We start from the raw sequence: 19,982 nt of genomic DNA, 5'->3' as shown, positions 1-19,982 counted from the left end.
CATGAGATCCAGATTCATAACCCCCAACCAACAGGTCAAAATCATCATTGACTGGGAGGTGACTGTAGATGAGGTCCCCTTACTAGGAATTTGGACCTCTTTCTGGGTGGTCCTACTGGCCTCACAGAGGTTTGGTGTTGGAATTGGCAAGATCATTGTGCCATATGTAACTTGCTATAATTTCATGTTGAACAATGTTCAGGAAAACATCAAGCAGAACCAGAGATGGTAGAGAAGAATCTTCTCTTATACTCTTTGTGACCAGGACCCAAGGAAGATGGTACCAAAGCCTGGGTCAAAGGTAATTTCTCTGAGGAGCGCTTGAAGTCCTTGTGCTTGCAGGGCTCTGATCCTGGCACCAACAACAGTGCCATGCAGTCCTGCTTGCCAGAAGACTTTTCAGTGTGAAGCATGGCAGACATCTTTTTTGCAAGTACTGGTATCTCAGCACTAGGCACCAGGATGCAAGGTCTCCTTGTTCCCTGGCCATAGAGGTGGGTTTTTTCCCTTCTTTTAGAGTCTCCCTCTAGGAAATTGGGTCTTTTCCTTTTAGGAGACTTTGAAGTGTCTGAAGCTGCCCCATGGCCTCTGCTTACCAGGGCTGGAGAAATCATTGGAGTACTATGAGTGGCTGAGGCCAATATACCAGAGAGTTAGGTGGTGATGGACCCAGCAGGTCTTAGGGAACATTCCATAAGAAGTGGCTTGAATCTATATTCCCTCAGCTTTGTAAATCTGCTCTTGAAACTGGAACTTAGATGGGATGTGGGGCTCTCCAAGGCAGCTGGAATGCCTGTCACTAAGGGAAGAAGACCCGCTGTTAAACCCAGGGATTTTGGCATAACCTGTGCCGGAAAGGCTGCAAACAAAACAGGGACCAAGGGCAAGGAGGACCTGACGGCACAGAAAAGGGGTGGGGAGGGGGGAAAGCTCCTAAAAGCACAAGCTTCTGCTAAAAAACAAAAAGCAATAAAACTAAACAAAAAGGAATACTAGTAAATAAAAGAATAAAGCAAAGTAAGCCGTGTAGCTAACTCGCAGACACCACAATACTCTGTCTTGAGCTGCAGAGGGAGGGGTCCACTCCTCCCTCTATACCAGTGGTTCTCAACCTATTTACCATTGTGTAGGCCACATCCAATACTACTTGAAGAGCCCTGAGATTGTCACATGGGCAGCAGCTGTGTACTGATTGGGCTGTAAGCGACCCATGGGCCGCAGGTTGAGAACCACTGCTCTATACCCTCATTCCAGAGTCGGAGGATGCATTGGGCACAGGTGTAGACCCAGGACACTGCTGACCAAAAAAAAAAAAAAAAAAAAATCTCTGATCCAGAAGCCCGGTGTATGCACATCCTGATGTGGACCACCCATACAAACAAAACCATGAAGAACCACTCACAATACTACCTGTTCATGCACTTTGCCTTCTTTACATTCATTCTGTTCCCACTAGTTAGGGCTTTTTCCTTCCCACCACCCACTTGCACCTTACTGGCTTTGGAGATTTACATGATCCACTTGCTTCAGCAGCAGAGCTAGTAAACTAGCCTGACGATGGCCTGGCAATTCTCTCCCCTGTGGTAATGATAGGCTCGGCAGGCTCCTGACCCTTGCTCTGGCCCCGGCCCCAGCTCCAATTAGAGCCATTTTTAACTCAGGCATAATTACCTGACTTTCTCAATTCCTTGAGTGATTGAGTGATCTGGCCTACATACTTAACCGGTAGAGTGTTATTACCCCAGGTATAGGACTGAAGGTTGAGGCCAAGCAGATGGTCCCTTAACATTCTTATTTTAAAAGTCCTACTGTGCACTATAAAGTTATTGGCCCAACTTTCATCAAAATTGGCTTGATTTTTAAGTCTCAAAACGGATTTGAAGAAAAAATTCAGCCTGGAGCAACTGGGGAAAGAGTATTTTTTTCTTCACTTGAATAACAAAAGCGCCTGAAATGATTTTGCTAACACCTTGGGTTGAGACCAAGCATGGAAAATGTCAGCACTAAAATGGATTTGTTAGGGAAAGTTATGAACAAGTAAAAACGGGGAGTTCGAACGGAAGCTGGAATTCAGCCTTACAATATAATACCACTATCAGCACCTTCTTTAATACACACATATTTAGGAATAATTTCACTAAACACTAAAAAGCAGCCATATCTCAGTGTAATGTGGCAGCTGCTTAAAAGCACACAGCAATGCCACACAACTGTTTAGGAGCCTGATTCTGCAAGCACACACATGAATAACCTTACTCATAAGTAGTTCCACTGAAGACAACTGGATTACTCACAATAGTAGACACTACTCCTGGGAGTAAAGTGTTTGCAGGACTGGGTCCTAGGGCAGCACAAGAAATTAAATACTATATCTACTTAAAACTAAGAAAGGAATTTAGTTGGGCATAATTAAACACCCAAACTGGAGGTTAGTCAGAACACTGGGGCTGACAACTCTACTCTTACCAAAAATGCCTTGTGAATCTTTAGAGACACAAAGTGGGTGAGGTAATATCTTTTATTGGACTAACTTCAGAAGTTGGTCCAATAAAAGATATTACCTCACCCACCTTGTCTCTCTAATATCTTGGGATCAACACAGCTACAACAATACTGCAAACAACATTGGGGCTCTCTAACAATCACAAATATAGAGTTGTATATTCACAATCACAGATATACGTCTCTCTATAACTTATGTTAAAGATGCCTAGGTTATTTTTTTAAATATAAAGTGATAAGTTAGCTTGTGGGTGTGGATATGTATGTTTAATATATATACATACACACATATTTTACAGAGAAGCAGTACCGTTTCCATAGTAATGTTCCAACTTCCACTATAAAGATTCTTCTTTGTTTCTGCACAGTTTGAAAAAAAAAATCACTGGACTAATTCTGAATTATAGGTCATTTCAAATTATCCTGATTTGAAATTTTTGTTTTTTCCCCTACCACTTATTTTAATCCCCTCTTGCTTGAAAATGGCTGGTAATTTCTCCCTGAACTTCCCATATTGTTAAGTATCCTTGAAAGTTCATGCGTCAGTTATGTTTATAAAAAATAGGCTGCAATTAAGAAAGTTAACAATTTTGGTTGCTGAGAGTTTGAGTCCCAATCCTACTACCGTCAATGACAGAGTAACTGATTTCAGTTAAGCAAGACTGGGCACTATTGCCCCACTTCTGCTGGTTATTCTGCATGGGTGGACCCTTGCATGAGACACTGCTTCAGTATTAATTCAGGACCAGATTCTGATCTCAGATACTCCAATGTAAATCAGGCGTAGCTCCACCAAGCACTGGAATAATTGAGAAGAGAATCTTCCTTGAGAGGGCAGAGCTACTGTGATCTACTGAATGACCAACACAATTCTGTGTGTTTAATTCAATGGTCTCCCATACAAGTGATAAGCAGGATCAACCTACCTTAAAGTTTTTGAGATCAAAGTAGATTACTGCCTGGGTGAATAGAGTGGAGTGTAATTATCTATTTTGAAGTACGTACCCAAGTAACTAATACATCAGCATTACACACACGCAATGACTGAATTGTTTACCTTTCTATATTTTCTACAACAGTGTAACTCCCCTGGTTACCTCTCACTTAGCATATACAGTAAAACAAAACAAAAATGGTGGCACACTTTCAAAAGAAGTAAAGAACAAAGGATCTTATTTAACTTCCAACACATTGTTTAACTTTCCTGCTTTTGATCAATAACATGAAAAGCTCTTCATAATTTTTCTCCCTCAACCAGCATAACATTGTTGTTCTTCCCACAGCTTGATCTGCACTTATGTATTTAATTTATAACAGTTTCCATGGAAGAGAAATATTTTTAAGAAGTGCTGACACAGCAAATGGATCTGTCTACCAAACCACAAATCTTTTCTAATGTTCATCTTAAACTGCAAGCAAATCTGGGAAACAAATTAATGATATAAATCATTATCATTACTTACATAAAAGGTACTCAATTGTAACCCTTTCAGAAAACTACAGCAGCCTAAAGTATTCTACAAGGAGAACATCTGCTTCCAATTAAATGTTCTAAAAATAGACTTGCACATACATTTAGGACAAAGCCATCCCAGTTCTCTCTCATAATATTTCACATGTTTTTATAGATTCACAACATCATCAGTCTTGTCAGAACAGACATTCAAATTCAAAAACGATACGACTATTCTTTCTTTCCAATTTAGGGGGTAAAAAAAAGGAAGCAAAATTTAAATATGAATTTTTTTTAAAAGAAGTCTAGTCCATTGCTTTAAAATCTCTTCACAGCCACTTCTGTCAATTGCTAGTTAGCACAACTCAAAAGCAGTATCCCTCAAAAGGAGAACTCTTAAGGTAATTTAATACCATTTCGCTGTAAAAGGTTTTTAAATTACAAGACAACTCTGCTTTTTTTGTGTGCTAAGCTTCTGTTTAATTTTACACATTTTTTTCATACATGACTTTTGGAATAATTCAAAAAGTGAACTGGAACAAAACAAAAATTTGCATATAAAAGTTAGGGAGCAAGCTGGGCACTTGATCTATATGCTCATGCAGAAGACTAAGGGAGCATAAAAATGTCCTCTTACTCCTTTGTGTAGTCCAACATCACCAATATGTGCATGAGAGGGGAGAGAAAGCTCAGTGGGGCTGGTCCTCCTCCACCATGTAGGGGAGTGAAATTGGGTGGGGCTGGGAATGGGTAGTTGCTTGGCTCCACCTTCCTCTACAGTGCTGACCACCAGATCTAAGCCACCACTAAGGGGGAAGCACTCTAACTGGTTATAGCCAGTTGCAGATTTCCCCCCTGAAGCAAGGCAGGAAAGCAGGGAGCAACTGTGACTCAGGTCAGAATTCCTTCCCTTAGCTGCTCCTTGAGCAGCATGACTAGGTGGAAATTTCTCTATGGGCGATACGCAATGTCTTGAGCTAGCTCTAACAAGCAACATTACGGTAAGCAACAGGGAGCAGTCCTTGTCACAGAGTAGCTACATATATGTTCTAAGTTACTCCAGGGGTAAATGGTCTCAGGATTTGTAAGGGAGCGGGTGCGTAAAAGTAGCATATAGTCAGTTGCATACACTGACTTTTTACTAAGCCCAGTCTTGCCTTTTACAAAAAAATCTTCCCTAACCTTCCTAAAATCTTCCATTTCCCTAAGCGACCTTTCAAACTCCTTCCCTTCCAAAGTTATCCCTGTGCTTTCTTTCCCAGATTCCTATCTGAAGAACAAAAAACCCACAAATGTTTGTCAAAACTTGTCAATAGATTTCAAGCAATTAATGTTAGCCACAGTATTCTGAGAGAGGTTTCTTGAAATTTAACTTTTTTCTATCAAAAATAAAATGTCACTTTGAATTGAGGCAAATGTTCATTTTAACCACTCAAAGATCTCACTTTTTTTTTTTTTTTTTAAAGATTTCATTCAAATCAGGCAAATAATCATGTCTAGCTGGCAGACATTTTATTGGTGACGTATATAGTCATTTGATTTCATGTAAAGTCTTTCAGTCATTGCACAATGTTGTCCTATAATAGTTAGAAAAATGAAAACTAACCTTTGAATCAGTGCCATTTATTGGTTTCCATTGTTCTCCATTCAAAGTGTAGGGAATTATTATCTCATAATGTTCTGACTGGGTCTTTGACATCTGTTGCCTGGAGGATTCCAATTTACTGGCCACATTCTCTCCTGGGATAGGAAAAAAAAGTTTTGTGTTAGTAGGAAATAGGATCTGACAACATAATCCTTATTAAGGTGACTTGGCAGAATATTTCAAAACACAGTAAGTTCAAGGAAGAATGAAATATGAAAACATAACAGGCAGATGCTTCCTTCCATTGAAATCAATGGCAAAATCCTCATAGAATTCTAAGAGAACAGGAGACAGAACCCTCTGGCTGTTAAGGCTATTTCTACTTTTCAGCAAACTTTGCACTTCTGTAAAAAATGCAATGAAAATAGAGGCTGGATGGGAGAGTGAAAAGGAGGACTCAGTGGCTCGAGGTAGCAGAACAAGAGCAACAGTAGCTTGTGAGCAGTTGAATACCCCCCCAATCTTAAAACGAGATGTGTAGCCCTGGTGCCATACCATAATATTTGCACCCCTACTCCATACTGCAAAGTAGAGTATTAATTAATAACAGTAGCCTCTATTTAATATGACACAGAGGTAGTATAGTAAATATTTGTATTACGGTAGCGTTCAAAGCTCCTGATCAGTTTTGAGGCCCTGTTGTGCTGGATGTCGTACAAACACAGAAAAGAGACAATCCCTTCCCTAAAAGGCTTACAGTCTAAAGACACAGACAAAGGGCAGGACATGGAGATACAACATGAGGAGCAATGAACCTGGTAAAGAATTGACCCTGTTTTGTTAGTTACTTATATTGTACTTATTTTTTGTGTCTTTAAATTTGGGGTAGGAGAAGGAAAGAAGGGCAAGTGAAATAGCTGGTCTGTCTAGCCACAATCAACAAATTGGGTTCTGCAGACCTCATGGCTAAGGGGAGCCTTAAAGAGGGACGTGAAAGAGGATGAGCTAGTATAGCTCAGATTTTATCAGGATTATTATTCCATATTCAAGGTAAGAAGTTAACAGGGAGATGGATCATTGCCCTTCAGCTGCATGTTCGCATGATCAGACCTACCGTGTACATAAAAATGTAGATAGGGTTTCTCTTCTGTGTAACCAGATCCCCGATTTCTCTTGGGTAATTTAAGCTTCCTACTATGCTTGTTACATAGTATTAGTTCCTAAAAGATAGATGATGATCACAGATTTCCTCTTATGTTCTTTCCATTTCTTTGGCTGAGTCAGTTGGTCCTCATAGTTTGAGCATTTGAGTCATTGCACAGACATAATGATACAGTTTTACGTTACTGAAGCCTCCAAGTTTATTGTGCATAAAGGGTTTAGCAATTTTAATCCTAGACTTTTTATTATTCCCCAAATACCTTTTAATCTACCCCATGTTATCCTTCTCCATGTGGAAATCTGCAGTTGTGCTCCACTTAACAAGTTAATATGAAATTTGTTCACCAAAAGCCTTAATACTCACTTATCTTAGCGGTCTCAAACTCCTCTATCTAGACACGCAAGCAAGTTACAAAGTATTTAGAATCCCTACATGTCCAGGATGCACATCAGTGAAGAAAATATCAGAGAGAGAGAACATAAGCCCTAACTGAGTTAATGCTCTACCTACACAGTCAGATTACTTAGGTTCATATTACAGTGTCAAAAAATAAAAAAAGCCATCTGCATGTAACATAATTTACTGGGCATTTTTCTATCCAAAAATACTAATGGTATTATGCTTGTCAAAGAGAACAGCTCTAAAAATCCCTGTCACAGGCTCTGGATTGGTGTTAAAAATAAATCTTAATTTATATAGGATGGGATGGTTCCCAAGTGGCATGGGTGGGGGGGAGGGAAGAAAGTCAAGGTTCTTATTACACTCCTGCCTCACACCATCCAGCCATGCCCCCTCTTTAGGATATGGAGCACCTCTAGCTGCAGTATCATTTCTCTGTACTTTGCAAAGTCTCTAAAATTTGGTCTATCCTTTACACAGCTGCATACAGGTGAAGGAAGAGAAACAGCTACCTTTGTCCCTCACAAGTAGTTCCTATTCTTGAAATATTGTACAAAACAGAGTACACCTGTCAATGCAATGCTTTCACTACAAATCTACATACCCACTCATTGCTCAGTGGTACAGCAGTGTATAACTGACAAAAAATGTAAACACTCCAGGAAATAAAAGTTAAGTAGGCTGCAGGCTAAAAAGAGAAAGAGTTAAAATGAGACTTTGACTGCAATGCTTTAAAGTATGACCTGGAGAGACAAAAAAAGGATAATGAAGAAAATAGAGAGAGAGGAGGTATTAATATGATGAGAAAAGGTGTGGATATGAAAAGGAGCTATGGTGCCTATTCTGAATAAAGGGATACAGATATATGGTAGGGTGTCTGGTGGAGAGATAAGTAAAGAAATTAAAATAGAGTCCATAACAATCCAATTAAAAAGGGGGAATGCAAACAGAAGTCAAGCAGTCAAAAGAAGCCTGAAAGAAAGGGTGTCTAGAGTCAATGAACAGAAGGAAAAGGAACACAGAAATACAGCTTCGAACGGTGGACCCTATTTCGCCCTCAGACACAGCCATGCAATCCCATATCAGTGTCCAGCCTGAGTCGCTGAGCTGGACACTGGACAGATATGCTGGTGGTGAAGCAGAGCTAATTGGAGGAAGCATTAGATGGCTGAAGCAGTTCTCCTCCCTCAGCCTCCACCATAGTAATGAACACCAGGGAATCCTCACCACATAGAATGAGGCCCACCAGTATGGGACCCCAGAATCCTGCCTACATTCTTCCACAGTAGAACCCCCCTGATTCCACTGCGAGGGCTCCCTCCAGGGTATCTGAAATAAAGGCAATGAGCCATGATTTTCCTCCTAAAGGGAAAAGGCGGCCCAATGTGTATTTGAATCACAGAATCATAGAATATTAGGGCTGGAAGAGACGTCAGGAGGTCATCTAGTCCAATCCGCTGCTCAAAGCGGGAACACCACCAACTAAATCAATTTGAGCTCAATTAACATTTGGTGCTGATTTCACCATGAGTGGACTAATTAGAGAATCTGTGTATAAGAGTAACAAAAGTCATTAGCCAGCTTGAATAGAAAAAAAATTTCATGAGACGTGTCTGGTTTTTATGGATTTACCTGCTTTTCTCCTTAATCTATTAATTGCCTTCTCAACCCACACATATTGAGCCTGGTTTTACTGCCATGTTGTCAGGTTAAAACAGAAGTTAACTCAAGTGCGGGAAAATGATTTTATGATTAAGGTACTGGAATGAGACTCAGGAGACTGCTAAACACAGAGGATGGGGTGAAGATTAAAGAGAATCTAGGCATGGCTCAACATGGGATGATACCAGGGTTGCTAAGTGGAACGAGGAGGATATGGAAGTAGAAATTACCACATCAGAGGTGGAAACTCAAACAGCTTAATGGGACTAAAACGGGGGGCCCAGATCATCTCCAGCCAAGAATATTAAAGGAACTGGCACATTAAATTGCAAGCTTAATAGGGTGAATCTTTAATAAATCTATAAACTTGTGGTTTTTATTACTATACCCTATGACTGGAGAATTGCCAATACGGTTGCTATTTTTAAGAAAGGGAAAAAGGGTGATCCACAAAACTACAGGCTTGTTAGTTTGACTTCAATTGTATGCAAGGTCTTGAAACAAATTTTGAAAGGGAAAGTAGTTAAGGACATAGAGGTAAACAGTAATTATGGGTAAAAAACAACATGGTTTTATAAAAGGTAGATTGTACCAGACCTAATCTCTCCTTCTTTGAGAAGATACCTGATTTTTTTAGACAAAGGAAATGCAGTAGATCTAATCTATCTGGATTTCAGTGAGTCATTTCATATAGTTTCACATGGGAAATTATTAGCTAAATTGGAGAAGATGGGGATTAATAGGAGAACTGAAAGGTGGATAAGGAACTGGTTAAAGGGGAGACTACAACTGGTCATACTGAAAGGTGAACTGTTCGGCTGGAGAGAGATTACTAGTGGAATTCCTAAGGGATCTTTCTTGGGAACAGTCTCATTTAACATTTTCATTAGTGACCTTGGCATAAAAAGTGAGACTCTGCTAATAAAATTTGAGAATGACACAAAATTGGGATATATAGCCAATACAGAGGAGGACCGCAATAAATACAAGAAGATCTGGAGGACCTTGAAAACTGGAGTAATAGAAACAGGATGAAATTTAGAACTGCAAAGTCATGCACTTAGGGACTAACAAGAATTTTTGGTGTAAGCTGGGGATTTATGTGACAGAGGAGGAGAAAGACTTGGGTATATGGGTTGATCACAGGATGCTTATGAGCCACCAATGTGAGGCAGCTGTGAAAAAGACTAAGTTGCCTAAGTACTAGGATGCATCAGGCAAGGTATTTCCACTAAAGGTAGAAAACAATACACTCCGGATCTTAATCCAGCCAACACAAAACCAGAACCTGTAACAGTTCTAGACAAAGGACTGTATTCTTCTCTCCCAACATCAGTGGAGTTAAACTGGTGGATGGGTCATGAAGATCAGGCCTATAGTATTTTATAGACTCCAACACAGGTTATTTTTATATAGAATCATTCATATAAAGTTATCCCAGAACATTTCACAGCCAAATCCAGCCTTCGCATACAGATCTGAGCAAGGTGATTAGAATGTGGAAAAAATTCACAAATGTAGTATGCATTGATGTAATAGAGCCCTGGTAAGGACTCCAGCAGGGAGCCATGAAATTGATATGAATGACAGCCAACAACCCATGTAAGTAACACAGTGTCTACATGGACACTGCGTCACCCTAACTATACCAACATAAGCCCTATGCCTCTTGTGGAGGCAGAGTTATTATAACAGTGTAGTAGGGCACTTACGCTGGCGGGAGCAAGGCTGTGGTGTGTACACCGAAACAGTTAGGTCGACATAAGCTGCCTTATGTTCACCTAACTATGGAGTGCGGACCAGGGCTAAGTCTCAAGTCCTCTACTTCTTTCACATTCTACTGAAGTGCTGTTGATCACATATGCTTTTAGAACACCTTGTTTTCCTTTTGCTTCTGTAATCCAGTCCCCTCACTGTTTTCTCTCTCTCTCTCTCTCTACTTCTCTTACCTCTTTTACTGCTTCCTTTGCTAACTTTTCCTCATCTTCCCTCTCCTTTCTCCATAAAAGTAATACAGGGTTCTCTCCCTGCTTCTTCCTTTTCCCCACTCTACATCTTACTCCTTGGAGACTTCACCTGCTCCCATGGTTTCTACTACAGTGAGCTGTCAACATAGAGATAAAAGTCTACCTCTCTGAGCCTGTCCTGTTCTTCTGCACTCAGAGCCACACCTCTCTAACAGGTATTACCTTAGACAGCCACTGTCAGCGCATGCGCAATATGACCAAAATGCAACTTACTTTTATTCCCAATCCCTGTCACCACCATCCTCCTTGTCTCTTAGGCTCACAAACACAGCGTCATCTTTGACCTCTCCCTCGTCTCACACATGCATGAATATTGTTGCTACTTTTTCCACAATATTCCTTTCCACACTCAAAGGTAAAACACTGGTCCACCCTCCATGTCATCTCCCACTTGACTACTGCAACCTCTCTCTCTCTTGCCTCCCAGATACCAAGTTCACTCTCCTCCAATACTTCAAAATGTTACAAACAAAACCATGTCCTTGTCTATCAGTTACACCTTGTCACTCCTCCCACAGTTTAAATTGCTTCACTGGATTCCCCTTGACCATGAGAAGAAATTTGAAATTTCTTGCCCTCACCTTCATGGTCCTTCACAACTCAGCCCAGCCTGCTCTACATGTCTGGCTTGGTCTCCAGTTATCCCTATCCTATTGGCTCTCCAGGGCTGACAAGTGAAGAAACTAGTAAAATGTTATTTTAATCACAGAAGTGAGCAGATATGATCCTGAATACACAAGGGAAAAAGTTCTGATTAGTAAAGAGGAGCCATTTTTATACAGTCACCTTTCAGAATAGAGTCACCCTTTGTCATAAATATAAAGGGAAGGGTAAACCCCTTTGAAATCCCTCCTGGCCAGGGGAAAGCTCCTCTCATCTGTAAAGGGTTAAGAAGCTAAAGGTAACCTCGCTGGCACCTGACCAAAATGACCAATGAGGAGACAAGATACTTTCAAAAGCTGGGAGGAGGGAGAGAAACAAAGGGTCTGTGTGTCTGTCTATATTCTGTCTTTGCCGGGGATAGACCAGGAATGGAGTCTTAGAACTTTTAGGAAGTAATCTAGCTAGGTATGTGTTAGATTATGATTTCTTTAAATGGCTGAGAAAAGAACTGTGCTGAATAGAATAACTATTTCTGTCTGTGTATCTTTTTTGTAACTTAAGGTTTTGCCTAGAGGGGTTCTCTATGTTTTGAATCTAATTACCCTGTAAGGTATCTACCATCCTGATTTTACAGGGGGATTTCTTTATTTCTATTTACTTCTATTTCTATTAAAAGTCTTCTTGTAAGAAAACTGAATGTTTTTTCATTGTTCTCAGATCCAAGGGTTTGGGTCTGTGGTCACCTATGCAAATTGGTGAGGTTTTTTATCTAACATTTCCCAGGAAAGGGGGGGTGCCAGTGTTGGGAGGATTGTTCACTGTTCTTAAGATCCAAGGGTCTGGGTCTGTAGTCACCTAGGCAAATTGGTGAGGCTTTTTACCAAACCTTGTCCATGAAGTGGGGTGCAAAGTTCTGGGAAGTATTTTGGGGGGAAAGACGCATCCAAACAGCTCTTTCCCAGTAACCAGTATTACTTTGGTGGTGGTAGCGGCCAATCCAAGGACAAAGGGTGGAATATTTTGTACCTTGGGGAAGTTTTGACCTAAGCTGGTAAAGATAAGCTTAGGAGGTCTTTCATGCAGGTCCCCACATCTGTACCCCAGAGTTCAGAGTGGGGGAGGAACCTTGACATGGTGTTAGCGGTGGGATAATCATCATAGACTGCAAAAGTCCACGTTCCTGACCAGCCCTTGTACTGGACAGGCAACTTGGCTGTAGGCAAATCGAAAGAGTTGGACTTGAAGGGTTGAATCGTCACTTGGATCTCTTGGTTGATTAAATTGGGGTCCACTAAGGAAGCATGGATAGCTGACACTTGTGCTCCGGTGTCCCTCCACACGGTGACCTTCTTCCCGCCCACACTCACAGTTTCCCTCCGCTCCCAGGGTATCTGGGAGGTATCTGGGCCTGCAGACCTCTGGTGTGATTCTGGTGCAATGAACTGTAATCTGTTGGGGTTCTTGGGGCAGTTGGCCTTTACATGCCCCAGCTCGTTACATTTAAAACATCGTCCAGCTGACGGGTCACCGGGGCAAGGTGGGTTGCTGGAGAATGGGGTGGTGGGACGATAAGGGGTCTGGAGGGTTCTTTGGGAGGTAGGTGGGGCTTTGGGCGGCCCCCGGTAATAGGGTGTGGTCTGGGGTTGTCCCTTCTGGTCTCCACTCCAACTGCGACCAGTTTTCTTCTTCTCTGCCACCTCCACCCATCTGGCTCCAATCTCTCCTGCCTCGATTACAGTTTTGGGCTTCCCATCTAGGATGTATCTTTCTATTTCCTCAGGAACCCCCTCTAAGAATTGTTCCATTTGCATTAGGAAGGGCAAATTTACTGGAGATTCAACACTTGCTCCTGATATCCAGGCATCCCAATGTTTCACAATGTGGTAGGCATGTCGGGTAAATGACACGTCTGGTTTCCACCTTAGGGCTCTGAACCTCCGACGAGACTGCTCGGGTGTTATCCCCATTCTGACTCTCGCCTTGGATTTAAACAGTTCATACTTGTTCATGTGTTCTTTAGGCATTTCAGCTGCCACCTCAGCTAAGGGTCCACTGAGCTGCGGCCTCAGCTCTACCATGTATTGGTCAGTAGAGATGTTGTACCCAAGGCAGGCCCTTTCGAAGTTTTCTAGGAAGGCCTCAGTATCATTGCCTGCCTTGTAGGTGGGGAACTTTCTGGGATGGGAAGTGGTACTTGGAGAAGGATTACTAGGGTTTGTTGGGATATTCTGCTGAGCCTTTATCTTCTCCATCTCCGCCACATACTTCCTCTCTTTTTCCTTCTCCTCCAGTTCTTTGTCCCTTGCTTCCATAGCTCTCCTGTGAGCAGCCGCTTGGTGTTGTTCTGCCTCTCTCGCTGCCTCCCTTTCTTGTTCCTTCTCCTCCTTCTTCAGCCGCATGAGTTCTATCTGTCTTTCATGTTCCCTTTGTCTTTCCGCAGCCTGAAATCTGGCTAATTCCAGCTTGTGTCGAGCCGTGGATTTTGTCATTCTAACCTCTCTGTTTTAACTAACCTTACACCCAAGGTTTAGAAATAAACAAAACTTGGCTGTAAAATTTTGCTGTGCTGGAATAGAATACCTATTCTCTGATAGTGATTGTCAGCCTACAGAAAAAGACAATTCCCTTGTCTCTGCTCTGGGCCCAAATCAAAGCAAAAAACCTCCAACTACTTGGAAACCTGCTTACCAGCAGCCCAAAGGAAAAAAAAAATTTCCTTTTCAAACCTGTGCTCCTTGTAAAACAAAAAAATCAAAATCCTAAAAAAAAAAAAAACCTTGCCACTTTTGTCTCCAGGCAAATGGGTAGAACACCCCCCTCCCTATTCACTTTTAGGGGAAAAAAAAAAAGTCTGGGTTGGAAGACTGTGAATTTCCCTGCAGGAGTTAAGTACCCTGCCTCCAGACAAAGAAAACCTGCAATTCACAAAGATAATCCCCTTTTGTCTCAGCTCTGGCTCCAAAGCAGAGAGAAAACAAGCTGCTTTTCTAGCAGCTCCAAAGGGAAAAAAAAATCTGTATTTAAAATCTGTATTTCTAGTTCAAAAAATCTCAAATTGATCTCAAAATGATTTCAGGTTAATCCCACCACTATGCCACCATGTCAAGCTTCCTCCCCCACTCTGAACTCTAGGGTACAGATGTGGGGACCTGCATGAAAAACCTCCTAAGCTTATCTTTACCAGCTTAGGTCAAAACTTCCCCAAGGTACAAAAATATTCCACCCTTTGTCCTTGGATTGGCCGCTACCACCACCAAACTAATACTGGTTACTGGGAAAGAGCTGTTTGGACACACCTTTCCCCCCAAAATACTTCCCAAAACCTTGCACCCCACTTCCTGGACAAGGTTTGGTAAAAAGCCTCACCAATTTGCCTAGGTGACTACAGACCCAGACCTTTGGATCTTAAGAACAACGAACAATCCTCCCAACACTGGCACCCCCCCTTTCCTGGGAAATGTTGGATAAAAAGCCTCACCAATTTGCATAGGTGACCACAGACCCAAACCCTTGGATCTGAGAACAATGAAAAAACATTCAGTTTTCTTACAAGAAGACTTTTAATAGAAATAGAAGTAAATAGAAATAAAGAAACCCCCCTGTAAAATCAGGATGGTAGATACCTTACAGGGTAATTAGATTCAAAACATAGAGAACCCCCAAAACCTTAAGTTACAAAAAAGATACACAGACAGAAATAGTTATTCTATTCAGCACAGTTCTTTTCTCAGCCATTTAAAGAAATCATAATCTAACACGTACCTAGCTAGATTACTTACTAAAAGTTCTAAGACTCCATTCCTGGTCTATCCCCGGCAAAGACAGAATATAGACAGACACACAGACCCTTTGTTTCTCTCCCTCCTCCCAGCTTCTGAAAGTATCTTGTCTCCTCATTGGTCATTTTGGTCAGGTGCCAGCGAGGTTACCTTTAGCTTCTTAACCCTTTACAGGTGAGAGGAGCTTTCCCCTGGCCAGGAGGGATTTCAAAGGGGTTTACCCTTCCCTTTATATTTATGACACCCTTTGATAATTAAGAGCCTGATTCTGATCTCACTTGCACTGCTTATAACTTCACTGACTTCAATGGAATTGCACAGTTTATTCTGGTGAGATCAGAATAAGGTCCTTATGGTTTTTGTGCTTGAGAAGATGACTCAGCCTTTTCATATTCGCTGTGTAGATTTTATGCTTTCCTGATATTAAGGTAGAACACAGTCCATGGTACATAAGAAAGGACTCGGCACCAGGATTTGTGATCACAACGTTACTATTAGCACTATGCTTAGTAAAATGTTGTGCCATTTGTAAAATATCCCTAAGTCGTAGAGTGCATTAAGTGTATATACATAAAAATTTCACTGTGTCTTGAAATAAGAACCAAAAGGTCACCATGACAGATATGAAGAGTATTTTATAGATCAGCTTCAAAGGCTCTGAGAGAGAGGATCCACTGGACACTATTTTGTTGTACTGTATTGTAAGAATTCTTGCACATATTTGTCTTGGCCGGTTTCAGAGGCACAAGTAAGAGTCAAATGATTGGTAGTTTGGCTTGGATTACAACTCATCTAGTATTTTGTTCTAACCACCAGCCCAAACACACACTGTTTTCCTGGCTCAAACAATAGAGACCTACCAGTCTGCTGAGGTACTTCCCATTACCCTACTAACAGTACTCAGACACATTAAAAATAATCCCATCTACTACACACAGAATTGTATTAACTTGTAAAATTCTCTCACCCATTCCCCAAGGCATTTAAGCATTGCAAACAAACAACTCTTTCCTTCCCCCTGCAAAATAACTACTTTTGTATAAAATTTTGAAGAAGAGGGGGAAAAAAGTCAAACACCTTTGATGAGCCTGAGGACAAGCAGTAGAGAGATGGACTCCATGCACTTCTGAATTTAATTTTCTGTTCCTTCTGCTTCTAATCAAAAAAGATCCTCTCTCTAAGTTGACAGGTCTGCCAACTTTGAACTAAGCTGCGTATGGTTTTGTAGCATGTCCACTTGATCTTTCACACTGCTCAGTTTCATGAGATTTGACTGCTCAGATGAGAAATAGGAGTTTAAGTCTTACTGATCCCTTTAAATAAGCAGCATTAAAAACGTACCCTTCAATATTTCAGTTTTCTAATTCTAAGAACTATTTCATGTCACCACTTGCTCTTCCTAAATTTAACTTTTGTTAATGAAATAGTCTGCAAAAGAGAACAGCCTCCAAAACAGTCCCATAAATTTTGTGGAAAATATATGTTAAAAAAATTAACATGAACATGGGAATGAAAGCTTTAAAGTATGCTACTCTTCTAAGCTGAAGGTCACTGTGGTCAGTGTCACTGACAAGCCAGCTGAACAAACCAGTGACAGTTTAAAAGAGGGGGGGGGAAAATATCCTTACACAAAAATAAAATGTTCATTGTGGAACATGCCCCCTAAGACATTGGATCATCTTAATCTCCCAGCTTCTGTAATACAACAGTTGGAAGGCTCCAAGACTGTGCACAATAAAGTGCTTTATTCAGGGAACCATATGACTCCATCAGTCATTCAAGCACATGTTTGGCACAGACTGAAAGTGAAAAGCATAGTTAAGTCAAATATTTCAAAACTGAACTTGTCTTTCTAACACATATGGTTTATATATTGGTGTAATAGCTATATAACTTTTCAGTTCTCGTATCATGTCATTAAATTACAAAATGATCTCTCTTGCACGAGATTGCATGAAACTTTTTCGAAGTTAACACATGCCAAAAAATTAGAGCTGTCGATTAATCGCAGTTAATTCACGCAATTAACTCAAAAGAAATAATTGCAGTTTTAATCGCACTGTTAAACAGTAGAATACCAATTGATCTTAAATATTTTGGATGTTTTTCTACATTTTCAAACATATTGATTTCAATTACAACACAGTGTACCGTGTTCACTTTATATTATTTTTATTACAAATATTTGTACTGTAAAAATGATAAAAGAAATTGTATATTTCAATTCACCTCATACAAGTACTACAGTACAATCCCTTTATGCTTCGGCCACCACTCCAGAGGACATGTTTCCATGCTGGTGACGCTCGTTAAAAAAAATAATGTTTTAATTAAATTTGTGACTGAACTTCTGGGGGGAGAAACTGTATGTCTCCTGCTCTGTTTTATACCTGCATTCTGCAATGTATTTCATGTTATAGCAGTCTTGGATGATGAGCCAGCATGTTGTTCATTTTAAGAACACTTTCACTGCAAATTTGACAAAACACAAAGAAGGTACCGATGTGAAATTTCTAAAGATAGCTGCAGCACTCAACCCAAGGTTTAAGAATCTGAAGTGCTTTCCAAAATCTGAGAGGGATGAGGCATGGTGCATGCTTTCAGAAGTCTTAAAAGAGCAACACTCCAATGAGGAAACTATAGAACTCAAACCACCAAAAAGGAAAAATCAAACTTCTGCTGGTAGCATCTGATTCATGATGATGAAAATGAACATGCATCCGTCTACACTACTTTGAATCGTTATAGAGCATCAGCATGGACGCCTGTCCTTTGGAATGGTGGTTGAAGCACGAAGGGACATTCAAATCTTTACTGCATCTGGCACGTAAATATCTTGCGACTCCAGCTACAACAGTGCCATGAGAATGTCTGTTTTCACTTTCAGGTGACCTTGTAAACAAGAAGTGGGCAGCATTATTTCCCATATATGTAAACAAACTTGTTTGTCTTAGCGATTGGCTGAACAAGAAGTAGGACTGAGTGGACTTGTAGGTTCTAAAGTTTTACATTGTTTTGTTTTTGAGTGCAGTTATGGAACAAAAAAAAACTTCAATTTGTAAATTGCGCTTTCATGAAAAAGATTGCACTACAGTACTTTTATGAAGTGAATTGAAAAATACTTTTTTTGTTTTTTTAGAGTGCAAATATTTGTAATCACAAATAAATATAAAGTGAGCACTGTACACTTTGTATTCTGTGTTGTAATTGAAATCAATATATTTGAAAATATAGAAAACATCCAAAATATTTAAATAAATGGTATTCTATTATTGTTTAATAGCATGATTAATCAGCAGATACATTTTTTTAACCTTCCAATTAATTACTTTTTTAACAACTTTAATAACAACTTTTGTTCACCCTACTGTCCCGATTCTGGAAAGTCTATTTGTTCCTCAAATCACAGTGCTGTAACATGGCTAATATTCAAATTTTGGTTCTCTGCTAGATGGCTCTATACTAAAACCAGGACAATTCTTAACTCTCAAGTTTCAGTTTTATACATGCTCATGGCACTGACTCTCTGCCTTGTTCTCAGACCAAACCCTCCTCGCCTTATACAATTAGTCCCACAGACTTCAGTATGATTAAATAAGGCAAACATGAGTGTTTGGGGTGATTAAAACAAAAGTAATGTGAGCGTGATTTGTATGCAGAATGGATACTGAAATGCACAAGAATCCTACTCTAATGCACTCAGACAGGAGTCTTGTATATTTCAATATCCTGCCTGTTCACCACAATGAACTGTGACAAGTGGAGTTTTGAAAATAAAATTTTGCCATTGATTTTTTTGGGGTCAGAAGTGTTATAGTGCATTTTAACAAGTAGGATCTATGCTTAGTTTCCTTGTATGGAATACACACATTTTATTTCTATATTTTTAAATAAATAAAATATGTGTATTCCATACAATATAAATATATTCTGATGAGGAAAGTGTTGCCCATTCCTGTTTGCAGTTTGTTTGTGATTGACAAAGGAATTCTGAATCAGGGTCAGTGAAAGAACAGAATTCTGGTTCTTTTTGGATTGAGCATTTCAGAATTCAGTGAGAGGGAAAGACTATAAAAAATTTGAAATTGAATACTTTTCAGTAAACCAAGCTATATTGTTTGTTAAGTGTTCCACATGTGCACAGTGCTTCCCATGACATGGAAAAAGTTAAGAGCCCAGCCTCCTGGAGTTCAGTCTGTCTCAGATGAATTTGAAGTACAAGATTCAAAACCAAGAAGGCTTGCAAAGAAAGCAGCATATGGCATCTTAGGCCTGGTCTACACTAAGAGTTTATGTCGGATTTAGCAGCCTTAAATCTGAATTAACCCTGCACCCGTCCACACAACAAAGCCATTTTTTCGATATAAAGGGCTCTTAAAACTGATTTCTGTACTCCTCCCCAGTGAGGGGATTAGCACTGAAGTTGACATCGCCAGGTCGAATTTGAGGTAGTGTGGACGCAATTCGAAGGTATTGGCCTCTGGGAGCTGTCCCACAGTGCATCATTGTGGCCGCTCTGGACAGCACTCTGAACTCGGATGCACTAGCCAAGTGTACAGGAAAAGCCCCGGGAGCTTTTGAATCTCATTTCCTGTTTCACCAGGCGAGCTCATCAGCACAGGTGACCATGCAGTCCCAGAATCAAAAAAGAGCCCCAGCATGGACCAAACGGGAGGTACTGGATCTGATTGCTGTATGGGGAGAGGAATCCATGCTATCAGAACTACATTCCAAAAGACGAAATGCCAAAACATTTCAAAAAATCTCAGACGCCATGAGGGACTGAGGCTACATCAGGGATGCAACACAG

At 40.5% G+C, this 19,982-nt stretch overlaps 1 protein-coding gene across 4 annotated transcripts in view; it reads right to left on the bottom strand.

Annotated features, from left to right (window-relative positions):
- The window catches only part of ADAM12 (ADAM metallopeptidase domain 12), a 353,132-nt gene that overhangs the window by 301,050 nt on the left and 32,100 nt on the right, over window positions 1-19,982 (bottom strand). For all 4 annotated transcript variants that reach the window (XM_073354062.1, XM_073354060.1, XM_073354063.1 and 1 more), the window contains one exon: window positions 5,562-5,695. In XM_073354062.1, coding sequence (XP_073210163.1) covers window positions 5,562-5,695 — 134 coding nt within the window. The remainder of the gene's footprint in view (window positions 1-5,561; window positions 5,696-19,982) is intronic.

Source organism: Lepidochelys kempii, chromosome 7 (genome assembly GCF_965140265.1).
Source record: "Lepidochelys kempii isolate rLepKem1 chromosome 7, rLepKem1.hap2, whole genome shotgun sequence".
Taxonomy (NCBI): domain Eukaryota; kingdom Metazoa; phylum Chordata; order Testudines; family Cheloniidae; genus Lepidochelys; species Lepidochelys kempii.
This window is presented reverse-complemented; position numbering and strand designations above follow the sequence as displayed.